Below are 25,465 nucleotides of genomic sequence, written 5' to 3'. Positions count from 1 at the left end.
GCCTCTAGCTTGGGAGAAGGGACCTGTGGGAATGCATGCCTTTTTCCTGCTTTTCTCATACAACCCTTACTTTCTGACTTCTTTTTTTCCACATCAGTTTGATTCAGGGCCCCAGAAACCAATCTTCTCATTTGCTGACCTTTTCTGGGCAGCTCTTACATGTTCTGGTGGGCACAGGGTCAGGCACTGACTCCCCTGCCAGGAGTCCTTGCTTAATCCTTGAAGTAATTCTTGTGTCTGTGCTCTTGCAGGCAGAGGAGAGGAGAACAGCAGAGAAGAGGAGATCAGACAGTGACAGAGGCCCAGAAAGTGAGCACAGCCGGAAGGTGAGCGGGACCCTGTGTCCCTTTGGGGGGACCCTTGTCTTGGAAGAGGAAACCAGTAGGACGTGCCTCCCCACCAGTAAGAATTGCCTCAGTCTTGAAGGAAGCAGCAATGTGCTCTGATGTAGTCCCCACTGTTCATCCCTCATCATCCAAAACTTTGCTGAGCAGCTAACACACCTGAAGCAAAGCAGTGCTGGAAAGAGGTGACAGGGGACATGCCCTTCACACCTTGTCATGGCTGCTTAAGGCCCTTGCACAGCAGCAGGGATGTTACAAAGGGTAACATGTGCTCACCCATGTGGCAGCACAGCCCTAGCTGGTTTCTCTCCCAAAACCGTTTGCTTGTGGGTTGAAAGGCTCAGGCCGTATTAGCTACAGCTCCTCACTTCAGCAGAAGCTGAGTAGGATGGAGGTAAATTAAAACACAGGCCTTCCCACTGTCTGTTTAATACAAACCCTGGAGGACATGCTGGCTCCCCCGAGCCTGCAGATGCTCTTAATTAATAGAGCACAAATTGAAAAGCCCCACCTCAATGTGATTCATTAGGAGGACACAGATGGGCTCTCAAACATTAATTCCAGCTGACACCCCCCCCCAAAGCAGAAAAGGGGAGCATGATAGCCTCGTGGTCTAGCTAACCACAGCTATGCTGCAACTGAGGTGAGCCCCTGGTCAGGGATTAGCCCTCCCTGCTCTGCATCTACCCATGAGAGAGCATGGGCACCAGTCTCAGTCTTTCCCTCACTTTTGGCTTCCCCTTTACTAACAGTCAAGGTAAGGTGCAGGGCACTTCCCTTATCCTCCAGCTCTGGAGCTTGGACCCTGCTCTCACAGGCTGTGTGCTGCTCAGCTCTTGCATGCTTCTCCTCTGTGGGCATCAGGATCCATCACGGCAGGACCCTCTGTGCCTTACTGTGCCGTGGAGCTGGAAGCTGTAGGGAGCATCTCCAGGCCTGTGCCCCGATCCAGGGAGCGCTGCTTGCCCTTGCTTTGCCCTGGTATGCCTTGCCTTTCTGTGGACCTCATCTCTCCCTTCTTGGGGATGCAGTCTCAGGTCCCCTAGCTCCTGCCAGCTAATGAATGGAGGAGCAATTACTGCCACCCCATCTCCAGCCCACACAGGTGGGTCTCCTTGGTAACAGGGCTTTCAGTCACTCCTTCCCTGCTGCTCTGCTTTTATCAGCAGTGCAACGCTGAGGATTTAATTCCTGTTTGGGAAAAGGGTGAGGGTGGCTGGCGTGGAAGGGCACGTGTATGAAGTGATGAATTAGCCACTGGTAATTAGCACCCCAGGACTCAGCTCTGCACTAAGCTATTCGCTACGCAGTGTTGCTTGACAACACACCATGGCCAGTTGGCTCCTGTTTCCACCACATCCATTAACCTGACAGCTGGGTTACCCCTCCCCCCCTTCATGTGCTCCATCAGCTCTGAACTATCTTTTCATGAAGCTTTGAATTTTTGAACAGTGGCAGCCCTTAACTAGTCTATCATGAGGAGGAGTGATAAACCAAAAGACTGAAGGCAATGAAGGTGAAGAGCCCCTTTGCTCTGAGAATGCTGCTCTTGGCACTTGTAGTACTGCATGCCCTGGGCACAGGGTTGTCCCCAGCCCTGTGACTGTGGGCTCCTGTGGATGTCGGGTGGTCACAGAAGGCTGTCTTCCTTCTCGACCCTGTCAGTGTGAAGGATTTCATAGGCATAACTTTGATTTAAATGTCTCAGAGTCTTCAGGTGGGGGGATTCATCAGCCTGGTGCATCTTCTATGAGAGTTCAACCTCTCAAACTCAGTTGGGAGACATGGTGAGCACTCCAGGAACTAACTATATGCCATAAGTAAACCTTAGCAAAGTGCCTCTTCCAGGAAAAATTGAGGAGGTTTTGTTCTAAAACCTTCAGGTGAGTAGGAACACAGCAGGTGAAAACCACTGTCTAATTTATGCCTGCAGTTAAAGTGACTGCAAGTACAAATGGGGTGAATCAATCCTGTCACCATTTGCACACAGAATTACAGTGGCATGCTTTAAAAGTTTGTAATCAGGTATTGAAGAACTAGAATGAAAAACTGCATCTTATGGCAGCTGCTTCATGGATCAGGAGGTTAGATATCGCTACAAGAGCCAGAGAAACATTGTGATTCAGGTTAGGGAAATGGCAGTGAAGCCCCATCTCATTAAGCAACAGGATGGCAAAATCCAGGGGTTTAGGTGGAAGCGATTTTAATCCTTCAAAACGTAACACTATTTGTGTAGTCTGGATGAAGTGGAACAACTTTTCAGAAATACGTTGCCGCAAATTATCATTATCATTGTTGAATATCCCTGAGAGGGAATGGTTGCTTTTTCTGATTTGGCTACGGATTTACAATGTGACTCCAAGCAAGCCATGTAACTTCTTCCTGCCTCAGTTTTCCTCTCTGTAAAGTCAACTAGCCCTGGGACCAGTATATTTAGGCTAAATATAAAAATTTATAAATATAAATATATTTAGGTAAAGCAGAGCCCTTCTGTGTGCACATCACTTTAGAGAGAGAAGCTGACCTTGCTCCAAGTTGTTTTCAAATATTACTGAGCATTTCTGGTGGTGACAGTACAAAGTACACTGAATGAAGCTGTTTCAGACATTTTTGTTAACAAGAAGCTCTTTTGCCTCCTCTAGGACGGTGGAAAGTCGGTCCAGAAGAGCCCTGGAGACCTGAGTTTCCCCATGACTGGACGGGAACGCTCGGAGTACATACGCTGGAAGAAGGAGCGAGATCAGATTGACCTGGAGCGACTGGCACGTCACAAGAACGCGAAGGGCGAGTGGCGACGGGCTTGGGATGTGGAGAAGTCAGAGCACATGTAGGTCCTCCAGTGTCCTGGGGTGATTTGTCTGCAGCAGGCCATCTAAAGCCAGTGATGAGATCTTGTGCAGATATTTATTGCTGATCCAATCCCATGCTGTCGTGTGCCTCTCCCTGACCAAATTCACATTGCTGTCTCTTTCTCCTCCTGACCATGAATATCAGTGGGACCAGATATCAGAGTGATTCTCATATTTTCTTTCTGACGTGAGGTCTCCTACCCTGATAGGAGATACTGTGTGCTGACAAAGATTGCCTGCTTTGGTCCCACCAGGACTTGGGACTACAGGAGGGAGGGGAGCATGAATCAACACTCAGTCTACATCTGGAGGATCCTCTCCATCTCTGCATGGACAAATCCAATGGCAGGAGGGTGCAGGTCCTCTGCTAGAAACAGGGATGGACAAACTCGCATTGCTAGTCCACAGGTTTTCTCACTGCCCTGCTTGTTTCTCCTTTTCAGTCACAGGACAGGCCAACATGCCTAAATCCTCCACACCTCATACACTGAGCCCGCTCAGGCACTGTGGTGCAAGGGGATCACTTCAAAATGCTGCCTATATGATATGGAGGAAATGCTGGGGACAGCAGTATGGCAGAGCTCTTAATAGGGTCTGACACATCCCTGCTTTAAACACTTTCCCTCTAACTGTGCTTGTTCAACTAGGTCACACCAGCTAGAAAGCTTTGGAGGATGACTTGGCACCTGCAGTAGGATAAGGTTTTGACAGGGTGTGGAGTTAGGGAATGTTACATAGGTTTGCTGATAGATTGTACAGGGCAGATAGGTGGGACAATCTTTTGGCTGAGGGATGGGACCAAATACATAGATTTTCAGTCACTGAGACCCAAATAATTAGAGGTGAATTGACTTAAGTGGGTGCTGAGTGTTGCTGGCAAGACAGCTTTGAGCCCTACTGTTCTCCTGTATATCAATTTTTAAGAGAAAAGCCATAAAACAAAACAAGCAGGATTAGAAACCAACCAAACAAGTCTGATCTCAGATGACAAGTCCTGAAGCTACTTCAGATTGCGTTTGGAAGCTTGGGAAGCTGCATTTGAGTGTGGTACAGCTACACTACAGGCATCTATAGGCTTCATGGATGTTCATAGAATTAAATATATATATGGGTACTGATGTAAAGGTTTTAGAGGTTCTCCTTTGGGGTAGAATTGCCTCACAGCCTCATTTCTCCTGATTAGTGCATGCAGTTTCAGCTCCTCCTGATAAACCTGCACATATTTGCCAGTGGGCAGGTGCAGAAGGGCCGAAGGCTGGAGCCTGCATCATCTTGAGGTCTCCTGCCCACGCTTTTGCACACTGGAGGAGAACAGTCAGGTCTGACAATGCCTGTTTTTAACCTGCAGGTTTGAAGAGGACTTTGTTAAGGATGGGGAGCCAGCCTTGGATAATCCCAGCAATAAGAAAGGTTGGCAAGGGACACCTAGACTCTGTCCTGACGCTAGTGAATGCTGATCGTGCGAATCCCAGTGCCACAGCAGCTGTCGTGGCTGTCAGTTGTGAAACTCTGCTTTCCTGGGCAAACGCCTCTGAGCGCAGTGTTGGGGTCTCAGCCCTCTCTGCTTTGCAGAGTGCTCAGGGGATGGGATTTGAGCGTCTGGGTGCTAGTGCTTTTTACCTTCCCAGGGAGAGCAGTGGCTTCTGTAACCTTGTACGACACAATACGGAGGTTCAGCGCTGCCTCCTTTCCCAAACACTGGTTTGAGAGGCAATCCTATTCCAGAGCACATCATCTCTGATCCCTGTGGCACATGCTGGCTTCTTTACTAGCATAAGTCCATCATGACTCCTGTTTCTCAGGAGATGGACTGGCAGAACAAAGCTTTCCCTTGTGACACCCTATTTGAACGTCAGGCTTTCTGCTGCATGTCCATTACAGAACCTCACTGACTTTCATGCATGCTTTGCTTTGTCCTTTCAGGGGGAAGAAACGCAAGGAAATTCCAGCACAGGTCCTTTCCTCCCAATGGGAGAGGTGAGTAAACCACACAACTTGGTTGCATCACCCCACTAAATGTCACCACTTCTCATATGCCCTCATGGAGAGAGTTCTTTCCAGGCACTCTAGCAGATTTGGAGTGCCTTTTGGGAACATACCACGTGGCTGCTCTCATAGCTGTGTGGTATGGTCTGTGCTGTGCGGCAAGGGAGAACAAGAACAATTCTTCCAAGAACAGCACAAGGAAGACTGTATCCAAGGAATAAGATTTAAAGTTGTAATTGGAATTTGGAATAAAAAATGCAGGAGAAACACTCCTAAATTCTTAATTTGTATTTATTACTTTAGAAAATATATGTATAGTATGCATACAGCTTCAAAGGCTTCCCCCTCCAGAGGTACTTTCCAGTGATACAAGGATGTTGGCCCCTTCAGTGGTCCATCAACTGGTTCTGCCTGCTCTTGCATGGCATTTCCAACCTGTCTTCTAGGTGGAGGACAGCATGGAGTGAATGTGAGCGATCCTGGTCCGAAAGCAGTACCTGCTGTGAGCAGCCGAGCCAAAGGAAAGGACAGACTGACCGGCAGAGCCAGAAGGTAAGGAGGCTGGCAGCAGTGCTGTGAACTATTGGTTGTGATATGCATGTCCAGGTCTCATTCCTTGCCTAATTGTGAAGAGGGACAGACAAAAAAAAAGATATTGTTCTACAATGGCAGCTGTTCAGATGAGTTCAGGTTGACTGGGACCATGTCCGGCAGGATTTCACTTTGTGGGGTATGTGGGTGTACTTGTGGGGTGCATCATCACTATACTGACCCACTGCATCGACCCTCTGCAGAACAGCCCAGGGAGGTCAAGGTTACTCTGTGACCAGATTTGGGTAGCACTGGCACATGCCCTGGCAAGCTTTTGAACACATCTTATCTGACTTCCAGGTGCTGCTGATACAAAGGAGCAGCCTCCAAAGATAGTTCCCAACTGAACCAATAGTAATTAGGACTGATACTGTAGTACAGATGTCTTGTCGTCTTAAACAGCTTTTCTTAAAGATCCCTGACCTGGTGAGGAGGGAAGTGGCCTGCTCCTGCCAGCTGTGGGCAGCACACACCAATATAGTAATTTGCACAGAAGTAATTTCAGAATATCAGCAAAACTAAGTGCATTTTGCAGGTTCGCCCACATCCTCCCAGGGCTCCCCCCTCCCCTGCTGCTCTCTGTAATTAAATTTCAGTGCAGTCTCCAGTTTCCTGGAGCCACACTGATGGTTTAATAACAGTGATCATCTTCGCAGCACTGCCATGCCCTTTAGCAGGTAACAAAAGGATGAAGAGTTGATTACCTACCCCAAGCCTCTTCATTTATCCAGATACAAAACCATTCCGGCAGCATTTAATATTAGCATTCTTCAACCATCGAGGTCAGTTACGACCATGCAGTTAAACAGATACGTGCTTCATAAGGTTACTCAGCATTTCCCAGAAGAAATTAGTTAGTTGGAGGTCATCTGCTGCTTGCTGTTACTTGTCTGAAATGAATAGTGTTAGGCAGGGTCTGTGTGTGCAGGATTCTGCTGTGTCAGGACAGTAGTTGGTCTAATATGCAGAGCCTGGCACTGTATTAAGCCCGAAGATCTTATAATGTTGCTTTCATTTTCAGCTGCTCTGCTTTGAGGAAATGCACTTGAGCAGCCATAACTCTCAGCTAGTTATGCTGTGGACTGGGAATCTACTTGGAGCATAAAGATGGGTTATCTTCTGTCTTCCTAAGCCCTGTTAGTTAATCATACTTTTTAAAATTAAATTTAATTCTGATAAATTAATGAAGAATAGGATCAACAGCATGCAAATAATCAAGTTAGCTTTGTTTGTAAGTTACATTCCCCCCCTTTCCATTCTTCAGCTCCATCCCAATAAAAAGTACTTGGGAAAGAAAAGCTGATGAGCTGTGCTTATGCTCCCTCTCCCCTAGCCACAGACTGCAGCATCAGGGAATTACAGCAGTTCCCAGAGGATGTGCAGGATGGGCATGCGAATAGTTTTGCTTTATGTTGTTACTTTATGTAAATACCTTAGAAGGCTTCAGACTGCAGGCTGAATGTTGCTGTTCAAAAACTATGCAGTGATTACACGCAGTTCTGCCCCGCCTGAAGATGCCAACCCATCAGGGCCAAACTCCCAGACCTCAACAACTACCCTCAGGAGTAAGCATTGTTCTGCTTCTGAGGTTTGCCACTGAAATTGGTTATTTTTGGTAATAAAAAGAAGGACAGGGAGCTGGCCAGAAGGAGAGGCAGAAATAGAATTTTAAAAGTGATGGGCTACAGGGCAGGGAGGGAGGAACTAAAAAACAGGTACAGGGAGCTGGACAGAGGGAGATAAGAATAAAATTTAAAAAGGGACAGGCTACAAGGCAGTGAGGGAAGAACTAAAAACTGGGGACAGGGAGATGGACAGAGAGAGACATAGAAAGAAAATTTATGCACAAGAATTACTTCAACAGCTGCACTGGAGGAGAGAAACACAAAGGAAAAATATATCTACCTGATACTGTATATAGGAAGTTAAAGCACAGGTAGCTGTTGGGCAGACACTGCTACCCCCACACTGGTTATAAGATTTTAAACAGCCACAAATGACCTGACTTTAGGTCATCATCCTTTCTAAAAGATAGCACTTCTTATGGAATACAGCTTTCCTAAAAATCACACACCAGTTTTGGGCTAAACTGGATTCAGGAGGAAGTCTACTGATGCAGCATTGCTGTCTCTACTTCCCCCTGAACTTAAATGGATCATTTATTATCAGTTGTCTAAGTCTCCTCCAAGCTAATCAGAGAACACTGTTTCCTGAGACACCTTTCCTTTGGACTTTGATCCATCTGTTCCCTTAAAATACACATCTAGTGCCATCTCCTCTGCTTTGAGAAGGGTTCACGGGACACCTTATTGCTGCAGAGCAGATTGTGTCTCATTGTGGGAGAGATGTTCAGTGCTCCCAAGGGCTGGAAGAAATGGCACAGACAAGCAACTCGTGATTTACGTTAGTGTTTGCTGGGAATGTGAGTTATACCCACTGCAAAGATCATTGTCTTCCTTTCTCTCTCCTTCCTACCGGACTCTTTTGTTTTCCTGCACTTCAGGACCTGGGGAGGTGGGAAGGCGCAGAGGAGGTTTCCCTGGCTGGTTTATTCTGGTCACGTCTTCAACTGTTGGCCATGCCCACCTTGTCTCACTATGAGAGCTGGGATGTGTCTTGGGACCCTTCAGGGAGGATCAGGTGTATAAGGCATGGGATCAGCAAGCTAGCTCATCCAGATGTGGCCCACCCATGTCCTTCCTCCCAAGCAGCAAAATATAAGGAAAGTCTTCAGAAAATAACGATGATGTTAGATACCTAGATGTTAGATGATCAACCTCATGCTTTCCAGTGTTTAATCTTAAAGTTTAATCCTAATGCAGTCATTCTTTTCTGCTCTGTGGACATTTTAGCTGTACAACTTAGATGCATATGGCTGGTTAAATACGTGCTGTGAGTAGCCTGTAAATGAAAGAGCAGTGTTGGCTTTGAGCAGCTTCTTGGAATGGACAGAGTTTGTTGCTTCCCTTTTATAGGCAGAGCAGACGGATGGATCACACTATGATCTGATGCCTCCATGCCACGGCCCATGGGTCAAACACCTGTGCTCAGATCCTGCCTCGGGCTCCATCTCTGCCCTGGTCAGACCCAGGGGATGGGATGAAGGCCTGCCCACTCCCCTATCTCCATCTCTCCTCCTCCTTGGCAAAGGTTGACTTATGCCCCAAAGCATGCTGACTAGTTTCCAGAAATCATAACAGGGTCTTAAGCCTTTCTTTTTCCTTCTATGCTGAGGTCTCAGCCATGCCCAGGAGGAATGCCTTGGCTAGCTGTCTTATGGCAGAAATTCAAAGAAATAATGTTGGGCTGGGATTTAATGTTTTGTACAGACTGCCTCAGCCTCTGACTGGCCAGCTTGGACTGCTGTTTGATGACATCTCATTGAGCTGCCCCTGATTAGCGGCCCTCAGAGTGTCTTCCTGCAGTGGTCTCTGCTTGCCTTTTCTGCTCTAGAGCTTGGATAGGTCACTGAAGGCAGCCTCCTCTCTGCCAGCGGCTGTGACAGCTGGCATCATTTCAAACTGAGTAGGCCTATACCTGGGTATCAGCACTTCTACCTGCTGCAATAATATAGTATTATTCCCTTGCTTTTCTCACCACCACCACCCCCCTCCCCCCGCTTTAGCAGGAGATTTATGCAGTGGGTCCAGCAGACTTAAGATCCCTTGTGCCTCAGACATGCCTGCTTGAAGCACATCAGGGTCAAAGCATACCAGCAATGTCAACCAGTTCAGTGACAATTGTTTCTGGGATGTGTTCATTATCTGGGCAGAGGGGAAGGTCAGCTAGCCAGATTACACAGCGAGGTTTAGCACCTTCTGTTGGGGGGCCCAGAGGATCTGTTGCAGAGAGGATGCCTGGCTTGTCATGGGCTTTCACAGCCTGTTTCTTTTCTCACAACAAACTGAGAATGTATGTTTTCCAGTAGTTGTTTGTGCCTCCAGTGCAGAGTCTTGGAGGCTTTTTCATGCATCTAACTTCTCTAGGGCTGCTGGGTTCAATCAGGTTATTATTCATATCTGTTTAAAGGCTTTAAGGCCCCAAAATGGCTGGTGCTAGAATCCTGTTTAGATGCCTAAATTCTCTTGCTGATTAAATTATAAAATCTTATATACCATTTTCTCCACGGAGACATTCTTTATTCTTGTTCTTTTTATTTTTTCTCTTTTTATGTCACAGTGAAACAATACATTGTACTCCCTGAACATCCTCCATTAGAAATGGGGCTAGAAGGTGTCTCTATTTTTTTTTTTTTTTCATTCTTGTTTGCTGTACTTCATATTTATCAGCTACTAGGATGGAAAATCATGGTTCATTTAAAACTACAAAGAAGTATCTTAAACAGTACTGATGTGAGTAGCTGGAACATGGAATCATGCCATAAAGTCCTCGCCTTTATCTGTGGACCTGGGAAAATCGGGGGAAATGAAGAAGCCAAACATTTTTCTGCTGCAGCACAGACACCTCCCTCAGCATCATCCAACTGCTCCATCCTGCCAGAATCACTTTAGAATAGCTTGCCTTCTGCCCATCCATCTCACTTCATGGACTTTTGTTTTTCTTATCTCCTCTTCACTGCATCTTCTGCATCCTCTGTTGATCTAGAAGGGATCCTGTGACTCTCTGGTCATGTAATCTTGTCTCTGAAGCTGGAAGAGCATCCTTTGCTCCACTGCTTCTCTTTGGGAAGAGCCATTCGTGAAGCTTTTCCTCTCATTTCAAACCTCAGCTCAGGGAGCCTTTGGAGTGCTGAATATTATTTACCTTCACTTATATCTGCCCTTTATCACTCAGAGACTCCTCTCTCATTTAAGTCCAAGCAACACAAGAGCAGTGGTAAGACCCATTTGGAGCATCTGGTCATGACTTCCAGCAGCACCTTACCCCATAAAGAATTTGGAGCCAAGTTCTCAAATGAGCATCTATCATGGATAGCACTAGCTATGCTAGGGAACGCGCTGAGTATTTTCATTGCATGTTAGTGATTAACAACACACACTGGTGTGTTAGCGGTAATGATGGGGAGGAAGACCATGTCAGGTGGAGATGCTGAATATTTCAAAATTTCTGTCTAGCTAGTTTGGGCTATCTTTAGATCTGTGGGGGTGGTCTGTTCTGGGCTGGGTCTGCAGGAGCCATGCAGTGGTAGAGTAGACGGAGCAGGGAGAGGCAGAAACCTGCAGTCAGCAAGTCATTCCTCTGTTCAGGTATCTGTCTGGGGAAAGCAGTCATTGGTCCCACCAGCATCAATGCTGAGTGCAGAGGGGAATTGATCACGAGGGCAGCCCATGCTGAAATTTAACATGGTTGACTATGTTTGATGAGCTCTACCCATACAGCCTGACTTTCAGAGCTTTTGCAGGGCACCGCTGAAAATACAATCCCAGTGGTGGGGGCTACTTCCAAGAAAAGGGGCCTTTTTGTGGTTTGAGCTGGCACAGCCAGTGGTGGGGACCTACCTTGTATTCAGGACAAGACCTCACTGGCTGTGGTTTGGGTGCTGGGTCTGTCTCTAAGCCCTGTAGGACTGCTCCAAGCTGCTTCGCCCTCTGGCTTATTAAAGACACCATACCCAGCTCTACACTCTGAGAGCCTTGACGTGCTTGCAAATGCAATTCACTTCTGCCCTAAGGACTTTGCTAGATAAAAAGGCAGTGTGAAGCAGCTTAGTGTGATTGTATGGTGGAGCCTGTGATGGTAATTCCCACACAATTTTCACAAGGGCACATGGGGTCACTGTAACACATTTGCCTCTGGAAATGCCTGGCTCCGCAGTCACCTCAACGTGCATTTTCATTTTTTGTATCTTGGCCCAAATTTTCCAAATGAAGAGGCCAGTAAGCCCAGCAAGAGTCTGTCTAGAGAAGAATTAAATCTCACTCACCTTCGCACATGTTGTGTTTTAAGAGTATGGGGCAGGGTGAAATATGTGTATATTATATATATGTGTGTGTGTATATATATATAAAAAATGTGTGTGTGTGCGTAATATAACTCACCAGGCACACATATAAGAAGGTAAGGGTTACTAAGACCCCTCCCTGCCCAGTAGCACTGCATGGGCAAATTCAGATTTATATTCACCCTAGCAAATTCAAACAAGCAAAAGAAAGCAGTTTGTCATGCAGCCTTTAACTAAGCTGTGGCCCTCTTTGGCACAGGATGTTGTATCTGCTGCAAATTTATTACAGGGTCAAAACACACTTATACAAATCCTTGGAAGAGACTGTCTGCTAAGCATGACTCAACACAAAGATACCATCTCAGGCTCAGGAAATCCCAGAGCTGCACTTTCTGGAAGCTGGGTAGGGTGCTGGGGAGGTGTTAAACACATTTGCCCTCTTTCCAGACTCTACCCTAAGCATCTGCTAGTGATGCTGAGAGGGGAAGAGAGCCTGGGCTAGCTGGACCTTCAGTCTGATCCTTATGGCCATTCTCCCAGTCAGCTTGCACGTGTCCACGTCTCCAATCTCCCAGGCTACTTCAAAGCAATTTTTTCCTTCGCTGTCTGCCTCTGCCATTGTGGAGATCTGGGACACTTGGGCACTGTCAGGGAAGCAGGACAAGACTGTGGCAGGCATCAGCATAAGTAAACTGTATTTAGTCTAATGACAGCTGTCTGTTCTGGCAATTGGATTTTATGTTTTCATTAACAGTTAGAATTATAACAACCAGTTCATTAAGATTTAGTGGTCTCAGATGAGTGTCTCTAGATGGGCTGAGTGCTTTGCAGGTGCCAAAAGGAACTGGACCTGTTATGTCTGTCACCTTTATCTCTCGTTGCCTGGTCAAGGGGCTCAGACAAGGAATGCATGGCCCTTGTAGAAATTCCTACCCAGGTGTCAGGCAGGGAGAGTGGCTTTGCCATGTAAGAACGTGAAGGCCTAAATTCTGATTATTTTTTTCTTGACAGATGGGATGCAAAAGAAGGCGAGGACATGTCTTTTCTGAAGGATGACCTTGATGGCCAGGTGAGTTCATGAGTTCAAGGCTGGCTGCTAAGTTTTCTCCAAACACGCACTATCAGGAAAGCTGGAGGCTCTCAGCCAGTGCAGAGCTGGGAGACCTCTACGTTGGGGTAAATGTAGCCCTCGTTAGCACTCTCCAGATGGCATGATGTGAGACCAACTTCACTTCTTGCACTGACTCTCTGTCAGCACAACCACCCCACTTATTCTGGTCCCTGAACACTTCTCCAGCTACATCCTTTTACATCTTTTAATGGCCTCTGACAATTTTTCCTCATTTTTGAAAACCATCATAGACAAGGAATACCAAATACTGGTATTTTAATAAGCTGAACTAAATATCTCCTCCTTTTCTCAGAGGAGCCTTGGTATGGACAAGCGGAAGAGCAGAGGTGAGGAGGGGATGGAAGAGAACTGCACAGCTGAGCTGGAGGAGAAGGTGAAACAGCCAAGCCTCCAAGATCATGGGGCCTCCTCATCACAAAGGCTACGAAGTGGAAAGGTCCAGTCTGCCCACAATGGCCAGAAGGAGGAGCGGAGAGGAGTGAAGGGCTTCAGCATGGAGGTGTCTGTGGCCAGCACAGGTGACTCAGAGCCAGGGCCCAAGTCAAGTAAGGAAGGCGCTGGGGAAGATGCCAATGGGAAGCCTGGCACTGCTGACATCTCCCAGGAGAAGGAGAGCACTAACAGCACTGCTTCACAGAGCAGCCATCCAAGCATTGTGCAAGCCGTCAGGCATGGCAGTGAGAAGACCTTGTCATTGCCTGTGGGAGCGAATTTAGATGGAGCTGGCTTAGAGAAAAACACAGCTTCAGAACAAGAGTCCACTGAGGACTCTTCAAACAGCCATGGAGGAAAGCTGGACACAGCAGCAGGAGACAGACTGGATGCAGGTCAAGGACAGCTGGTGAGAAAAAGAGGGGAGGAAGTGACCCAAAACACTGCCCTTCAGGGGCAGACACTTGCACTGAAAGGAGGTGAAGATGCTGAAGGCACTGAACACAGAGGAGAGCCTTTGCCCCCAAGGAAAGCCAACTCCGACAAGACTGTTGTGTCTAAGCAGGACACAGCAAAATCACAGTCCAGGGAAGGGGACCAGCCTGAGGATTGCAAGGACAAGGACAGTGGGGACACTCTCAACTAGCAAAGATTGCACCGGCTTGCCTGAGACAGAAGGTGAGTTCCTGACCCCACACCCCATGGTGTGTTTGTTTATCCCATTAATGCTCTCAGCCATAGTACAGGTCCACAACTCCATTTTCTGTGGCCATAATGGCATCATACCAGATAACTATCCAGAAATGTTCATAAACAGTGATATGGATCCCTCAGGTAGTCTAAATCTGTGCATCACAAAGACCTGCCCTGGTGTGGATGAGGAAACAATGGAAAGTGAGACAGGAAAATTTGGACAGAAAACTGGCCTGCTGAGTCTGGTTGATGACATGCATTAGTTAGGGCACAAACTGAAACTATTCCTGGGAAGGGACAACCTCAGAAAGGATAGCAGGATGAATTTATTTCTGTCTCTGGGGTGATCACAACTAGAATAACTTGAGGTCAGCGTGGTCGCTTTCCCAAATCACTTGCAAAGCTATAAAGGCCCACCTCGTGGACAGTAGTTTGAAGAAGGTTGACTGCATGTGGGATTCTCTTCCCGGTACAAAATCTGTGAATGCTACACTTTGAATTATACATGTGGTAACACTAAAGTGCAAGGCAGTGTATAAATACAAAGGGTGAGATGGTTCCTGTTGAAAAGGCCTAGGAACCAAAGAGAAAGGAGAAAAACCAGATCTGCTTACATAGCAATGCTCCAGGTTTTACTCCAGCAAAGAAGTTGCTTCCAGAAAGGCAAATGCAGAAGAAAAGCCAGGAGAAAGAACAAAGTATGACAGGCAGAAAAGTAAGGTAGAAATTAGGAGGAAGGAGCAAGGAGACAGTGTAGGGACTCTTTGGCAGTTACCTTTGCAAGACATGATTTTTCCAGGCAATGTCACACACAGATTAGGATATCATACCCACAGGTGCTAGATCAGACCAGTAAGTCAGGATGTGATTCTACCACCAGGTTAGGCAGTAAGGTTGCAATTCACTCTGCCTAACTCAGGCTGAGCACAGAGGCACCTAACTTAAGATCTGGGCTTTGTTTCTCTTCAAAGGAGAGACGTGAGCACTTCCAAAATGCAATGCAGCTTGCCTAATACCTGAATTGCTCTCAGGATACTCCTGGCTCTATCCTTTAAGTAGAGAGGCAGCAGCTATATTCCGTTAAGTAGGCACTTCAGGCAATTAGCTGCTCAAAGCTAGGCAGGCAGATCGCCCCCACCAAGTGCCTTTCCCTGATCCAGCAGGCTTTTCTTCAGACCCCAACCCAGCAGCTTGTCACTGGGTATTGCTTAGTATTCATCCCAGAGGTATAAATGAGCTTAGGGATGAAGTAGTTAAGCTGCTAACAAAAAGACTTTCACTATAATCCAATACTATACAAAAGGCATGGAGAAGCGCAAGCATTACAGCTATTTAAAAAAGACAAAACACCAGAAACTAGCAGGAGCTGGTTCTGTGCTTGAACTAAAATTCCTTCAAGTAAGGGAAATTAATTCCAACAGCATTTAGGAAAATGTTAAGAGACACCTGGATGCACATAGTGGGAGTTTACTGTCCAGGCCATGCCTCTCCAATCTACCAAAAATCCCCCTAAAGTAGAGGATGAAGGAATTAATGACTACTCTTCTCACTCGGGATAACTTTAATTACACACCAACTAAGAGTAAACAATAAATTACAGTAGTCCATTTTCATCTCAGCAATGGAAATTCCTATGGTTTGGTAATAGGGTCCTGTGTCTGCTTCAGTATAGCTCCCTACTCCTTGCTGAATTCATTATGGCATGCTTAATTATAAACATAGCCTTATGTCTTGGAGAAGACAAGATAATTTAACCTGGTGTTTGCACTTGAGCACTCATGTATCTGCTTGGCTAAGCTGGAACTTGGGACCGGTATTGCTCTCTGAAAACATTTATTGCTTGGGAAACATCAGGTGTAGTGATGCCAGGGGAAAATGAGGGGTTAACTGGCCTCCCAGTTACCCTCTACCATTTCATCCTGCCTGCCTTTCCATCTATCTCCTTTCTAGCTGCAGTGTTCATTTTCCCTTGCCTGACTATGCCCCCACAAGACAGCATGTTCCTGCCTCACTTTCCTCTTTCCCAAACAGTTTGAGTTTCCAGGTGTGCCTAAACTATGCACTCAGCATCAGATACTGCCTTTTGATGCAGACAATTTAAAGCAAGATACTTTCCTTTTTTGATATTTCTTGTAATTTAGGAGATGCTTCAGATTTCAGGGGAGCCCTTTGCCGGATATGGATGGCAGGTCACTTGGGGAGAGTCAGCCTTTAACCAAAAGAGGCAGTGCTGACCTGTGTTAGGATCAAAGGAATAGGCATAGCTATATCAAATCTTACACTGAGACAATGCATTTTCATTCTTCTTAGTCCTTAAAGCGATCACCAATCACTAATTCACAGCAAAGACATAATGACTTATCCTCTCTGAGCACACTGGTCTGTGACTGTTTCATCTGAAGGTTTCTTGCACTTTCCTCTGAAGCCTCTGACTTTCTCGCAGGCAGGGCACCCATGGAGGTGCCAGGGTGAGCCAGTGCAGCAGTTTCTCTGTCCCCCATCTCAGCAATGGGTTTCTCCTGGTTGGGGGTTTTTTTTGTTTGTTTGTTTTTTCATTCCATCGACTGCAAGAGCATTTAGAGAATGAGTGCATGAGTGCTGCTTGGCTGTTAGTCTTCAGTGATGTTCTAGGGCATCATTGTCACCTCCTATCTGCTGAAGTCACCACAAAGCAATTTGACCTCTCCCTTTGCACCAGTGACAGGCCACTATCAGGCTTGGCTTTCCCAAACAAGATGATTTGCAGACAGAGTGAATTCTGCCATGATTTATTTGTAGTGGGGAGAAGAGCCAAGAGGAAGACAGAGGGACCTGTCTTTAACTGTCTGCTCCCTGTGTCCAGTTTGTCAGGAACATCCCTTGGCAGACAAAAAGAATGCAAGAACTGGATTTCTCTAGCACTAGCTCAGCACAACCAGAACAGTTCATCTGTGTCGCTTGACAGCAGGGCTCCTAGGAGCAACAAAATAGCAACGAAGACAACAACAACAACCAAAAAAGCAATAGCTTATTTGGCTCAAGTTGGTTAAGTTGTCAGTGTGTTTGGAGCGAAAAGGTCTCGTGTCTATTCCTGCTGTTGCTTTGAAGTTCCCAAATCAACATGACAGGCTGCATAATGACACAGATGGCAGTCATAAATAACCACCGGCTGGTAACAGTCACTTCCCTTCTCCCTTGGCTTCTGTTTCCTAGTGCTCTACAGACAGATTAGTTTTAGACGGTATGCATAAAAAGCTGCAAAGCTCTACTTTATTTTCAAGTAATTCTCCCTAAAGTGTTATTTCACAGCAATTCTTTGGAACCAGATCCCACAGGATTGCCCCCATTTGAGGTGCATTTGAATCCTTGGCAGGGTTTTCCTCTTTTGTTTTTTGGCTTATTGAGCCTGATGCCTGGAGCTGACTCCAGATGATGCTTTAGGGCAAGGATTGCCCAAAGTGCAACCCATAGGAAACCTGTGTTCAGCAAAGCCATTGCATGTGGCCCACAAAGGGATTTAATAGGTGTGGCCATTCTAGAGGGAAACATCACTAGATCTGCTGGAGTCCCTTCACGAATGTAACCACATGTGGCAGGCTAATGATTCTGCCTTTTTCAGCCTATCTAATCAAAAGTGCAGCATTATTGGGCAGAGCTAGGTTTAGCAAGAACCAGGAAAAGAGCATCGTTCAGGAAGCTGAAAAAGAAGTAAGATCAAGCATTAAACAAAGCTGCACTTTTTTGTTAGAATGCAAAATTAAAAGTTTGTTTATTCCTTTTGTGCCTAGTACCATGAATTCAGGTGCCTAAACCACCTTAATTATTTGCTTCCTTGCACCGTTCAGGTATAATCTTTAAGGAACAGGTAGTCCTGAGTGAATGGCCCATAATCCAGTTAAGAGGCTGTGAGCTGGTGCCTCACGTGTAGTTTTTAACAGTTATGCTTACACTGAATTGCAGACATCTGTGCCTAACTATTGATCTGACGTCAGGCCAACACAATTACAAGATTATCCCATTGCAGCAGGGGAAGGAGGGGGTGTTTTTCACCCTGTGGTGTGTGAACAATGGTAACACAAGTTCTCTGTAGATGAAGGACTTCATGTGGCAAGGTAAATGGGTTGTTGTTATGCAAGCCTCCAGGAGGTACTGAGCAGCTCTGTCTTGGTAAATCCAGGTCAGCTGGAAACCTTTACTATGTTCTGTGTCCATGTACCCAGTGGACATTATACCAGGGAATGCCTTGAAGTGCCTGGTAGAAAACATGAGCAAAGTCTGTGCCAAGAATCCAAATTATACAGAGTCTGAATGACTACTGTCTGGGAGGACAGAGAGTTTGTAGCAAAAAAGGAAGGTGATTAATGTAAGCAGGACCCACATGAGATATGACCAGCCTTAAGGAGAAGCATCTGAAGGGATGCACCATCATGGGTTATGAAGACTGGTTAATAATTTCCTGCCAGGAGGTAGCAGGTAACTTCCCAGTGAGATTTTTTTTTTTTTTTTCTCTGTGAAAAATACAGATTTGACAAATGCCATGCATGTACCAGAAATGCGTCTGCTTCAACATTTTGTATTTCATAAAACCCAAACTGGAGCCCTCGTTAAACCTTTTCAGAACAGAAAATTTTAATGTTATGTTTTTAAATACTGGTGATTCAGTTTTGATACGATGCAATTTTTGGAAAATCAGCATTGAAACAGATGGTATGATTTTGCAAAATAGAACCTATCAACCCTGAAAGGAATGTAAAAATATCATACCATTAAAAAGTTTATATTGTGGAATTTACATCCAGTAGAAAATCCTGTAGCAGGTCACTTCACCTGATGCCAGGGACATGCCCTCTGTTCATGGATCTCACACGTCCCAAAGCATGGCAGATACCTGTAGTGGCAGTAAACATCAGTAATCAGTGATAACAGTATGCTCTTCACCTGCCCTGCTCCTGGGCGTTGTGGGGCCTATATCCCACACACATTAATGTGCAGATTTCACCCCCTCACCCATTTCTGCAGAACTGCAGCTCCTTGCAGGAAGCAGCCACCATGTGGGTTTCACAGCTTCCACTGCTAATGTCTATTTATGGCACTAAAAATCTGCAGCACCTTCAAACCAGTTGGAGATGCTGTGCAGAGAGTGTGGTGGGGCTTTCATCCTTTGCTTCAAATAACAAGGAATAAATATTTACCCAAAGTGCAGGACTGGAATCCCTGGAGAATGTCCAACAAGTCCCAGAGAAGTAAACGATACACAAAAACCACAGAAGCTTTTCCCTGAATTCTCTTGAGAAAATTAATCTTAACATCTTTAGAGAAAATGCAGCTGGGGGTAGATTTCCAGAGCAGCTCCAGGGATCTGACCTCGCAGCTCTGGCTGACGTAAACAGGAGTGGGGCAGGCAGGGCCTGTGTGCTGCAGGATCGAGGAGGTCAGAAGAGGTCAGCTTTCTGATGCAAACCAGCGCTAAAGGTTGGTGCAGGAAGCCATACAAGCAGAAACCAACACTTCTCAATACGGTTACGGAGCTACCGAAGAACATACCAGTTTCCTCAAGGTTCAAGAGACAAGAAGATACCATCTGCTGCAGTTGGCCTAGGACTGGCAAGGTGAGGTTTCAAGGGCTTGACTTGAGTAGCATCAGCCTCCCTGGTCCTCCCTGCAGCCCACAACACCTTCTGGAGCCCACCATCATGCTATGGGCATTTCACATTCCCAGAGCATGTCTTGGTACCACGTACCACCAAAGCAGAGAGTTTAGTCCTCATGCAGAATTAGGCAGTGGTATGGCTTAATACAGGACTTGACACAGTTATCTTCATACCTCTGGAGCGATGGAAAGCCTTTCCCATGGAACATGGGAGAATACTGTTAACATTGGAAGACACAGGGATTATGTGAGAACGGTTCAAGAGAAATGTACTTGGACTGAAGAAACACAGGGAAGGACTCCAGGAATGTTCAGGGAATGGTTGTTTAGTATAGCAAAATGAAGGCAGAAAGTGATGGAGTTGTGATCTCTGCAAATACCGTGGGGTAGTAAACACCAGTGAAGGAGAAGAAACATTCAAGCCAGAAAACCATGCTGGTGCATGAATCAATGTATTGAAGAAGCCCATGGATAAATATGGGAAAATTAGAAAAAGGTTGCTACCTGTCAGAGGATGGATGACTTGGAAGCATGCCATGGTTCAAGCAGGGACTCTTGTCTCCTTCGAGGCTGGCCTGACCAGCATGCTTTGGCAGGGATTAGGTAATGTGGTGCTTGTGACAGCAACAGGATGGATTTGGTGACAAATTTGTATATGCTTCTGTCAAAGTTGGTGACCACTGTCAAAGCAGATGGTTTCACTGACACCCAAAAGAATTAGTGTACACATCCCACCTGGAAACGTAGGGTCTTTACTCCTAAATCTCTCTGGCACTTTGCAAGAGCTTCTGTCTTGTCTTTGGTCTGTCAGGGTGACTTGAGGAGAGAAGGAACTATTAGAAGCTGTTAACGTGCTGAGAGTCACAGACCAAAGCTAGTCATTGGAGCACCTATGCTTCCTTATGGCTACTTCTTGAAGCTTAACAAGTCTAAACATAATTTAGGGCTCTGACAGGCAAGCTGTTGCCATTCTAAACATTGAAAACAGAGCTGCTCTTGTAGCCTGCAGTTGTTGCTGTTATTGCAGAGCTGGCGGAAGGGAGCATGTGCCCGTACCTCAGCCACCTGTGTTAACCCTCTTAATGTAAACCCCAGATGAAAAGGAGTTAGAGATACATGTACCGCGTTGTGGTCTGCCATGCCAAGGGGCACAGGCACATCTTCCTTTCTGCCAGCTCTGCTGTTGAGAAGGAACAGGTAGACTATAGAGAATGACAATATCTTAAACCACTCCAACAGGAATCTCCACCAAAGGCTGTTTTTACATATTTAAACTCATCAAGGGTTGCAGTGATAATTTTTCTACCAGTGGCAAATCTAGACAGGATTAGGATTTTCTTTCCCCCCCTTAAAGAAATCAGTTCTAATTCAAATGGGAATTAATTCAGGGATGTCCAATGGACTGTGGTAGGTAGAAGATGTCTCATGATCTTACTGGTCTTTTTTCTGGCCTTACAGTGTATGTTGGAACAGCAGATATATATATCCACTTAAAAAATGCTAAGTGAGAAAATCTGGTATGATGATGTCTAACAGATGGTCCTTACATGTCATGTCTGAGTTTGCCTTGTGGTATTTCACAAGACTGTCTGAGTGGTCCACTAAGAACAAAACTGTCTCTGGGAACTCTGGACCTGCCCCAGGAGAGACCCAACAAAATTATGTCTTCCAACCCAAGCAGAGGACAGATAGCACTAATCTCAGCTGAAGGAAGAAGGGCCAAATTGCCAGACTTCATCAGCTACATTCAGCTGCAGTCTTCAGGGTCTTCATGTACATCCACCCCCATGACATGAGATTTAACCAGTAGGTCCTACAATGGGCTGTTGTTGGCTTGGCTGTGAAAGTCATCCCAGTGACGTCCCACGTCCAGCCAGGCTCTGTCAGGCAGATGGGCCCTTTGAGATAGACCACCAGTGATCTGCATTAATCCTCTCACGTGACAGTGACACATGGAGGGAAATTTGGCACTGCACCCCCTTGCTGCTGATGGCAGTGTCAAAGGCAGCACACAGCCGCATTGCTCTCCTGAGCCCTGACTCACAACAGTCGTGCCAGCGCAGAGCTTGCTAAATCTCTGACCGGCCCTTGAGTTATGCATGGAAAAGAGGATACAGTGTGAAATGAGAGAAATGCTAATCACTATGTCTAATTAAGAGAAGTAATGGTTTTAAAGCTCACCAGTGTCGTGGCTGCAGAGACTCACTCATGCACAGAAAGAAGGTGTCTGTATTGAGAGGATAATACTGCAAAACGGGAAAGAGAATTGTCTACCAGCACTAATAGCACAGGGCTGTCAAAGAGACTTTTGAAACCATTAATAATAAAATAGATTAACAATAAACAGAGCTAGCTCTGGAGTCAGTTCAGACTTGTAAAACAGATTACTTTTTACAATATTTGGACCACCAAGCGCAACTCTGAAAATCTGCTTTCTGGCCCTTCCCAGTAGCATTAAATCCCAGAAGTGTGCTGCTGCAGCATTGAGCACCCTCTCGGCAGCAGGATATGGCCAACCCCATCCATTGCACACAAACAGGACAATGAAAAATGTCTCCAGCAACAGTCTTAGAATCTCTTCTCAGCTGTACATAGCATTGACTATTTCAGTACCTCAGGTATGATTTCAGTGCAGTTCCTTATTAGATATTCATGGCTGTGTCCTTAAATGATTCCTTTAGAGATTTCCTTTTTATGTGAGCCAAGCTTACTATTGCCTCTCCTGCCTTCATGGTATTTCATCCGTTTTTCTTTTTATATCCCTCCTCTGCCCTTTCTTGGGAGCTTTGGGTGCTGAAATCTGCATCAGCAAAAGGCAGATCTGTGGATTTAAACATGGATGCAGGAAAATGCCAGCTCAGCAATTCTGAGCAGCACCCAAGCATCTGGCAATTGGAGAAAGAAAAAGTCTGCCTTTCCCAATTAAAATCAACGTATCTGGGTCTGGAGGCAGCTACAGGACAGCAGGCTCCACTCACAGGTTAGTTTTTTCACTAGAGAAAAGCTGATAACACCCTTCTGCCCTTGGCAAACACAAGTGCTGCACCTCTAGGCCAGGTTTCACAAGAGAGGACCACAAAGCCTTACCCAAAATCAGCCTCTCCTCTTGTTGCTCCAGGTGCTGTACAACCACACACAAAAACATATAAAGATTGTTGTTCTTGAGACAAAAGGAGACAGTAGTCTTATCTAACCCAGAGGAGGACTGGGAGTGTGTTTCATCGAGACGCGTACATTCAGTTCATCCCCTGGGCTGCGGAGCCCCCCGTTGCTCCCATCGGATTTGGCAGGCAGGTATCTGGGTTATGCCACAGTGGTACCTCCCAAGCAGCCCCAGCCATGCCGGAAGGTCAGGCTGAAACTCAGCAGACATTTTTAATTTACTGCTCAGCAGTTCCCTAAAGACTGATAATCCCGCTGCCGTCTCTGCTCTTGTTTCACAGGATAACGTGCTGAAGGTGGTGGATGAGAAGAGAAGAGGAGCACAAGCTTGTCCTCACTCTTTGACCTTCTATGAAATCAGCTTTCAGCCCTTCAGCACCCATTCACAACACACGGGGTCCCCCATCACCACCCCACTCCCTGCTCACAATTTTGGCATCACCCTTTCCTAGCCCTATGCCAAAGGACAGGGAAGGGTACAAACACTCCCAACCTACAAAGAAAACACTGTCACTTATCTTTTTTATTTGTTTTGCCTATATTGCAGCTGTGTGGCAAGCCAATGAAATGTCTACTGGATGCACTTTATTTTATTTAATAACTAATTCTGTTTAAAGTTAAGATTTAGGTTTCTGGGCACACCACCAGTTTCCTCCCTCAGAGGCTGGCAGGGAACTGCATGTGCTGGGAGGACAGCAGGGGCTGTGCAAGCTCTCCCTCACTGTTAGGCAGGGAGCAGGCGACTGACAGAACATTAGGAGACAGGGTGAGAGGCATTACGTTGTAGTTCAAGTAGGTAGATGAAAAAGTAGTGTTCAGAGCAGCTCTTGTACTAGAGGTTTGTATGTGGTTGAAGTGTTGGCAGAGATGTATGGTAGTTGCATGGGCCGCAGGGCACAAAGGGGATGGAGCATTCTTCAGTTGCACTGTGGGGTGCAGGTGCTTTTGACAAGCACACATCAACCACAGCATCTCATCCTTTAACAGCTTGCTTTCCTCCTCCCATTAGATGTAGTTGGGCACAAGCAGCAGAGGCTGAATCAGCACATCAGGAGACTGTACTTTTTTCTAAGGAAGGTGGCTGCTAGATTGAGCAGGTATGTATGCAGCTCAGCAAAACACCAGGCCCGCTTCGTAAGACCAGGAGGGCTACAGTAACTGGAGATACTTGCAGCTCTATGTGCCAAGCAGGGCAAGGAGGAGGACAGCACAAATGCAATAATCTTCCTTCTCCACCACACTGCACAAAGGAGTTGGCAGCAGGACCCAGGCCAAATTGGAGCTGAAGGGCTAAGGCTTCCTATCAAATGCTTTCACCTTCCTGGTTGTGCCTTTCATAGCCTTGTGCTTGAATAAAAGGGCAGCAGTTCCCCTGGAAGCTGCCATGCAGACATTTTGACCTGGCCTTAAAAGACACCTTTCAAATCGAGGATCTGGATGAGCATTTACAAGCATAAATGTGCAAGAATCCCAGCTGCTTGGATTTCCAAGCAGCTAAAAGATTCACAGCAAACTAGGACCTAGCTGAAATATGGCTACCCATTAAGGAGAAGGCAGGCACAAGGAATAACACAACATGATTTCTGACTTCTGAATGACAGAGCAGAGAGGATATCACCCTCATTTTGAAGCACTGCTTTAAAACTTGATGCAGGAGTAAACGTACATGCAGACACGTATGCGTGGAGATTTATTGGATTTTATTGCAGGATGCATTCGCTAACCAAAATGGCAGACTGCCTTGGTGATAAGGTTGGCATGTGTGGACAGAAATACTGTACGCTGTTTTAATAAACTAATATTTGCACAGATAAACCTTTTGTTTTTCCACGTAACTTAGATCCACGGCACCTATCTCATGAAGGACAAGCCTGGGAATTTCCTCTACGTGCCAAATTCAGGAGAGTTTACTGGCTTCAGACCAGGTATTTTCAAGAACCAGAAGTGTGCAGCTTTCATGTTTTATCAGTAGAAACATCTTCACCCCACCAAAGCCCAGACTGGGTTTATTTGGACTTAGCCAACAGATGAAAGAACAGCTAGCTCAAAGCCAGATTGTAAAACTGCTCCAGGTCCTGGAGATTCTCCATCACTGTTAAAGGCTGATTTTCCTTATCTGACTGGCTCAAAAACTTGCTTACAATTGTTTAATTTTTTATTATTTTTTTTTACATCAGGTCACTGACCTCAGTCTTGGTCCAGTCAGACTGAGTCATTACCAGCATATACCAGGAACTGGCTTGCCTCATGGTCCATGCAAAATACAGTCTCAGATCAAGAGCTTGTTGCACCTCAGCAGCAGCCGGGCACACAGCCAGCTAGACAGAAACTTTCACATTGCCCGTAGTCCAGCACTTAGTTGTAGCGATAAAAAACCCAACTGCAATTGTTGCTGTATCTTACCACGCTAGACTCCTTTTTGAAAGGAAAGCTGTCACTTTTCCCCCATTCCCTCCTTTTTCTCCTGCAAATCCAAGTAACTTTGCATTTAATGATGCCTAGAAGGACTGAGTCTGTACCAAGCTCCAGGGATGGGCCCGTACAGATAGTGCCTGTTCTAAGTGTAATTTTTTTCCTGCTCATTAACACTTTGCTGGAATGCACTTTGGTTGGTGCCTGGATTGCAATTTTTCAGAAAACTGTGGTTAGCCGTTTCTTCTTTACAGTGAGAGAAAAGACTAAAGAGTTGAAAAATCTGATGTAGAGGGATTATTTATATGAAATAAAAGTTGTAATGAGGAAAAA

At 46.0% G+C, this 25,465-nt stretch overlaps 1 protein-coding gene across 2 annotated transcripts in view; it reads left to right on the top strand.

Annotated features, from left to right (window-relative positions):
• The window catches only part of CCDC9B (coiled-coil domain containing 9B), a 53,622-nt gene extending 28,157 nt beyond the window's left edge, over nucleotides 1–25,465 (top strand). For both annotated transcript variants that reach the window (XM_030039284.2, XM_030039285.2), the window contains 8 exons: nucleotides 252–326; nucleotides 2,987–3,171; nucleotides 4,542–4,603; nucleotides 5,117–5,170; nucleotides 5,626–5,731; nucleotides 12,684–12,741; nucleotides 13,097–13,914; nucleotides 23,002–25,465. In XM_030039284.2, the coding sequence (XP_029895144.1) occupies nucleotides 252–326; nucleotides 2,987–3,171; nucleotides 4,542–4,603; nucleotides 5,117–5,170; nucleotides 5,626–5,731; nucleotides 12,684–12,741; nucleotides 13,097–13,882 (1,326 nt within the window). In that variant the 3' untranslated portion in view covers nucleotides 13,883–13,914; nucleotides 23,002–25,465. The remainder of the gene's footprint in view (nucleotides 1–251; nucleotides 327–2,986; nucleotides 3,172–4,541; nucleotides 4,604–5,116; nucleotides 5,171–5,625; nucleotides 5,732–12,683; nucleotides 12,742–13,096; nucleotides 13,915–23,001) is intronic.

Source organism: Aquila chrysaetos, chromosome 16 (assembly GCF_900496995.4).
Source record: "Aquila chrysaetos chrysaetos chromosome 16, bAquChr1.4, whole genome shotgun sequence".
In the NCBI taxonomy this organism is placed as follows: Eukaryota; Metazoa; Chordata; class Aves; order Accipitriformes; family Accipitridae; genus Aquila; species Aquila chrysaetos.
The sequence above is the reverse complement of the archived record's forward strand: the minus strand, read 5'-3'. Positions and strand labels throughout refer to the sequence as shown.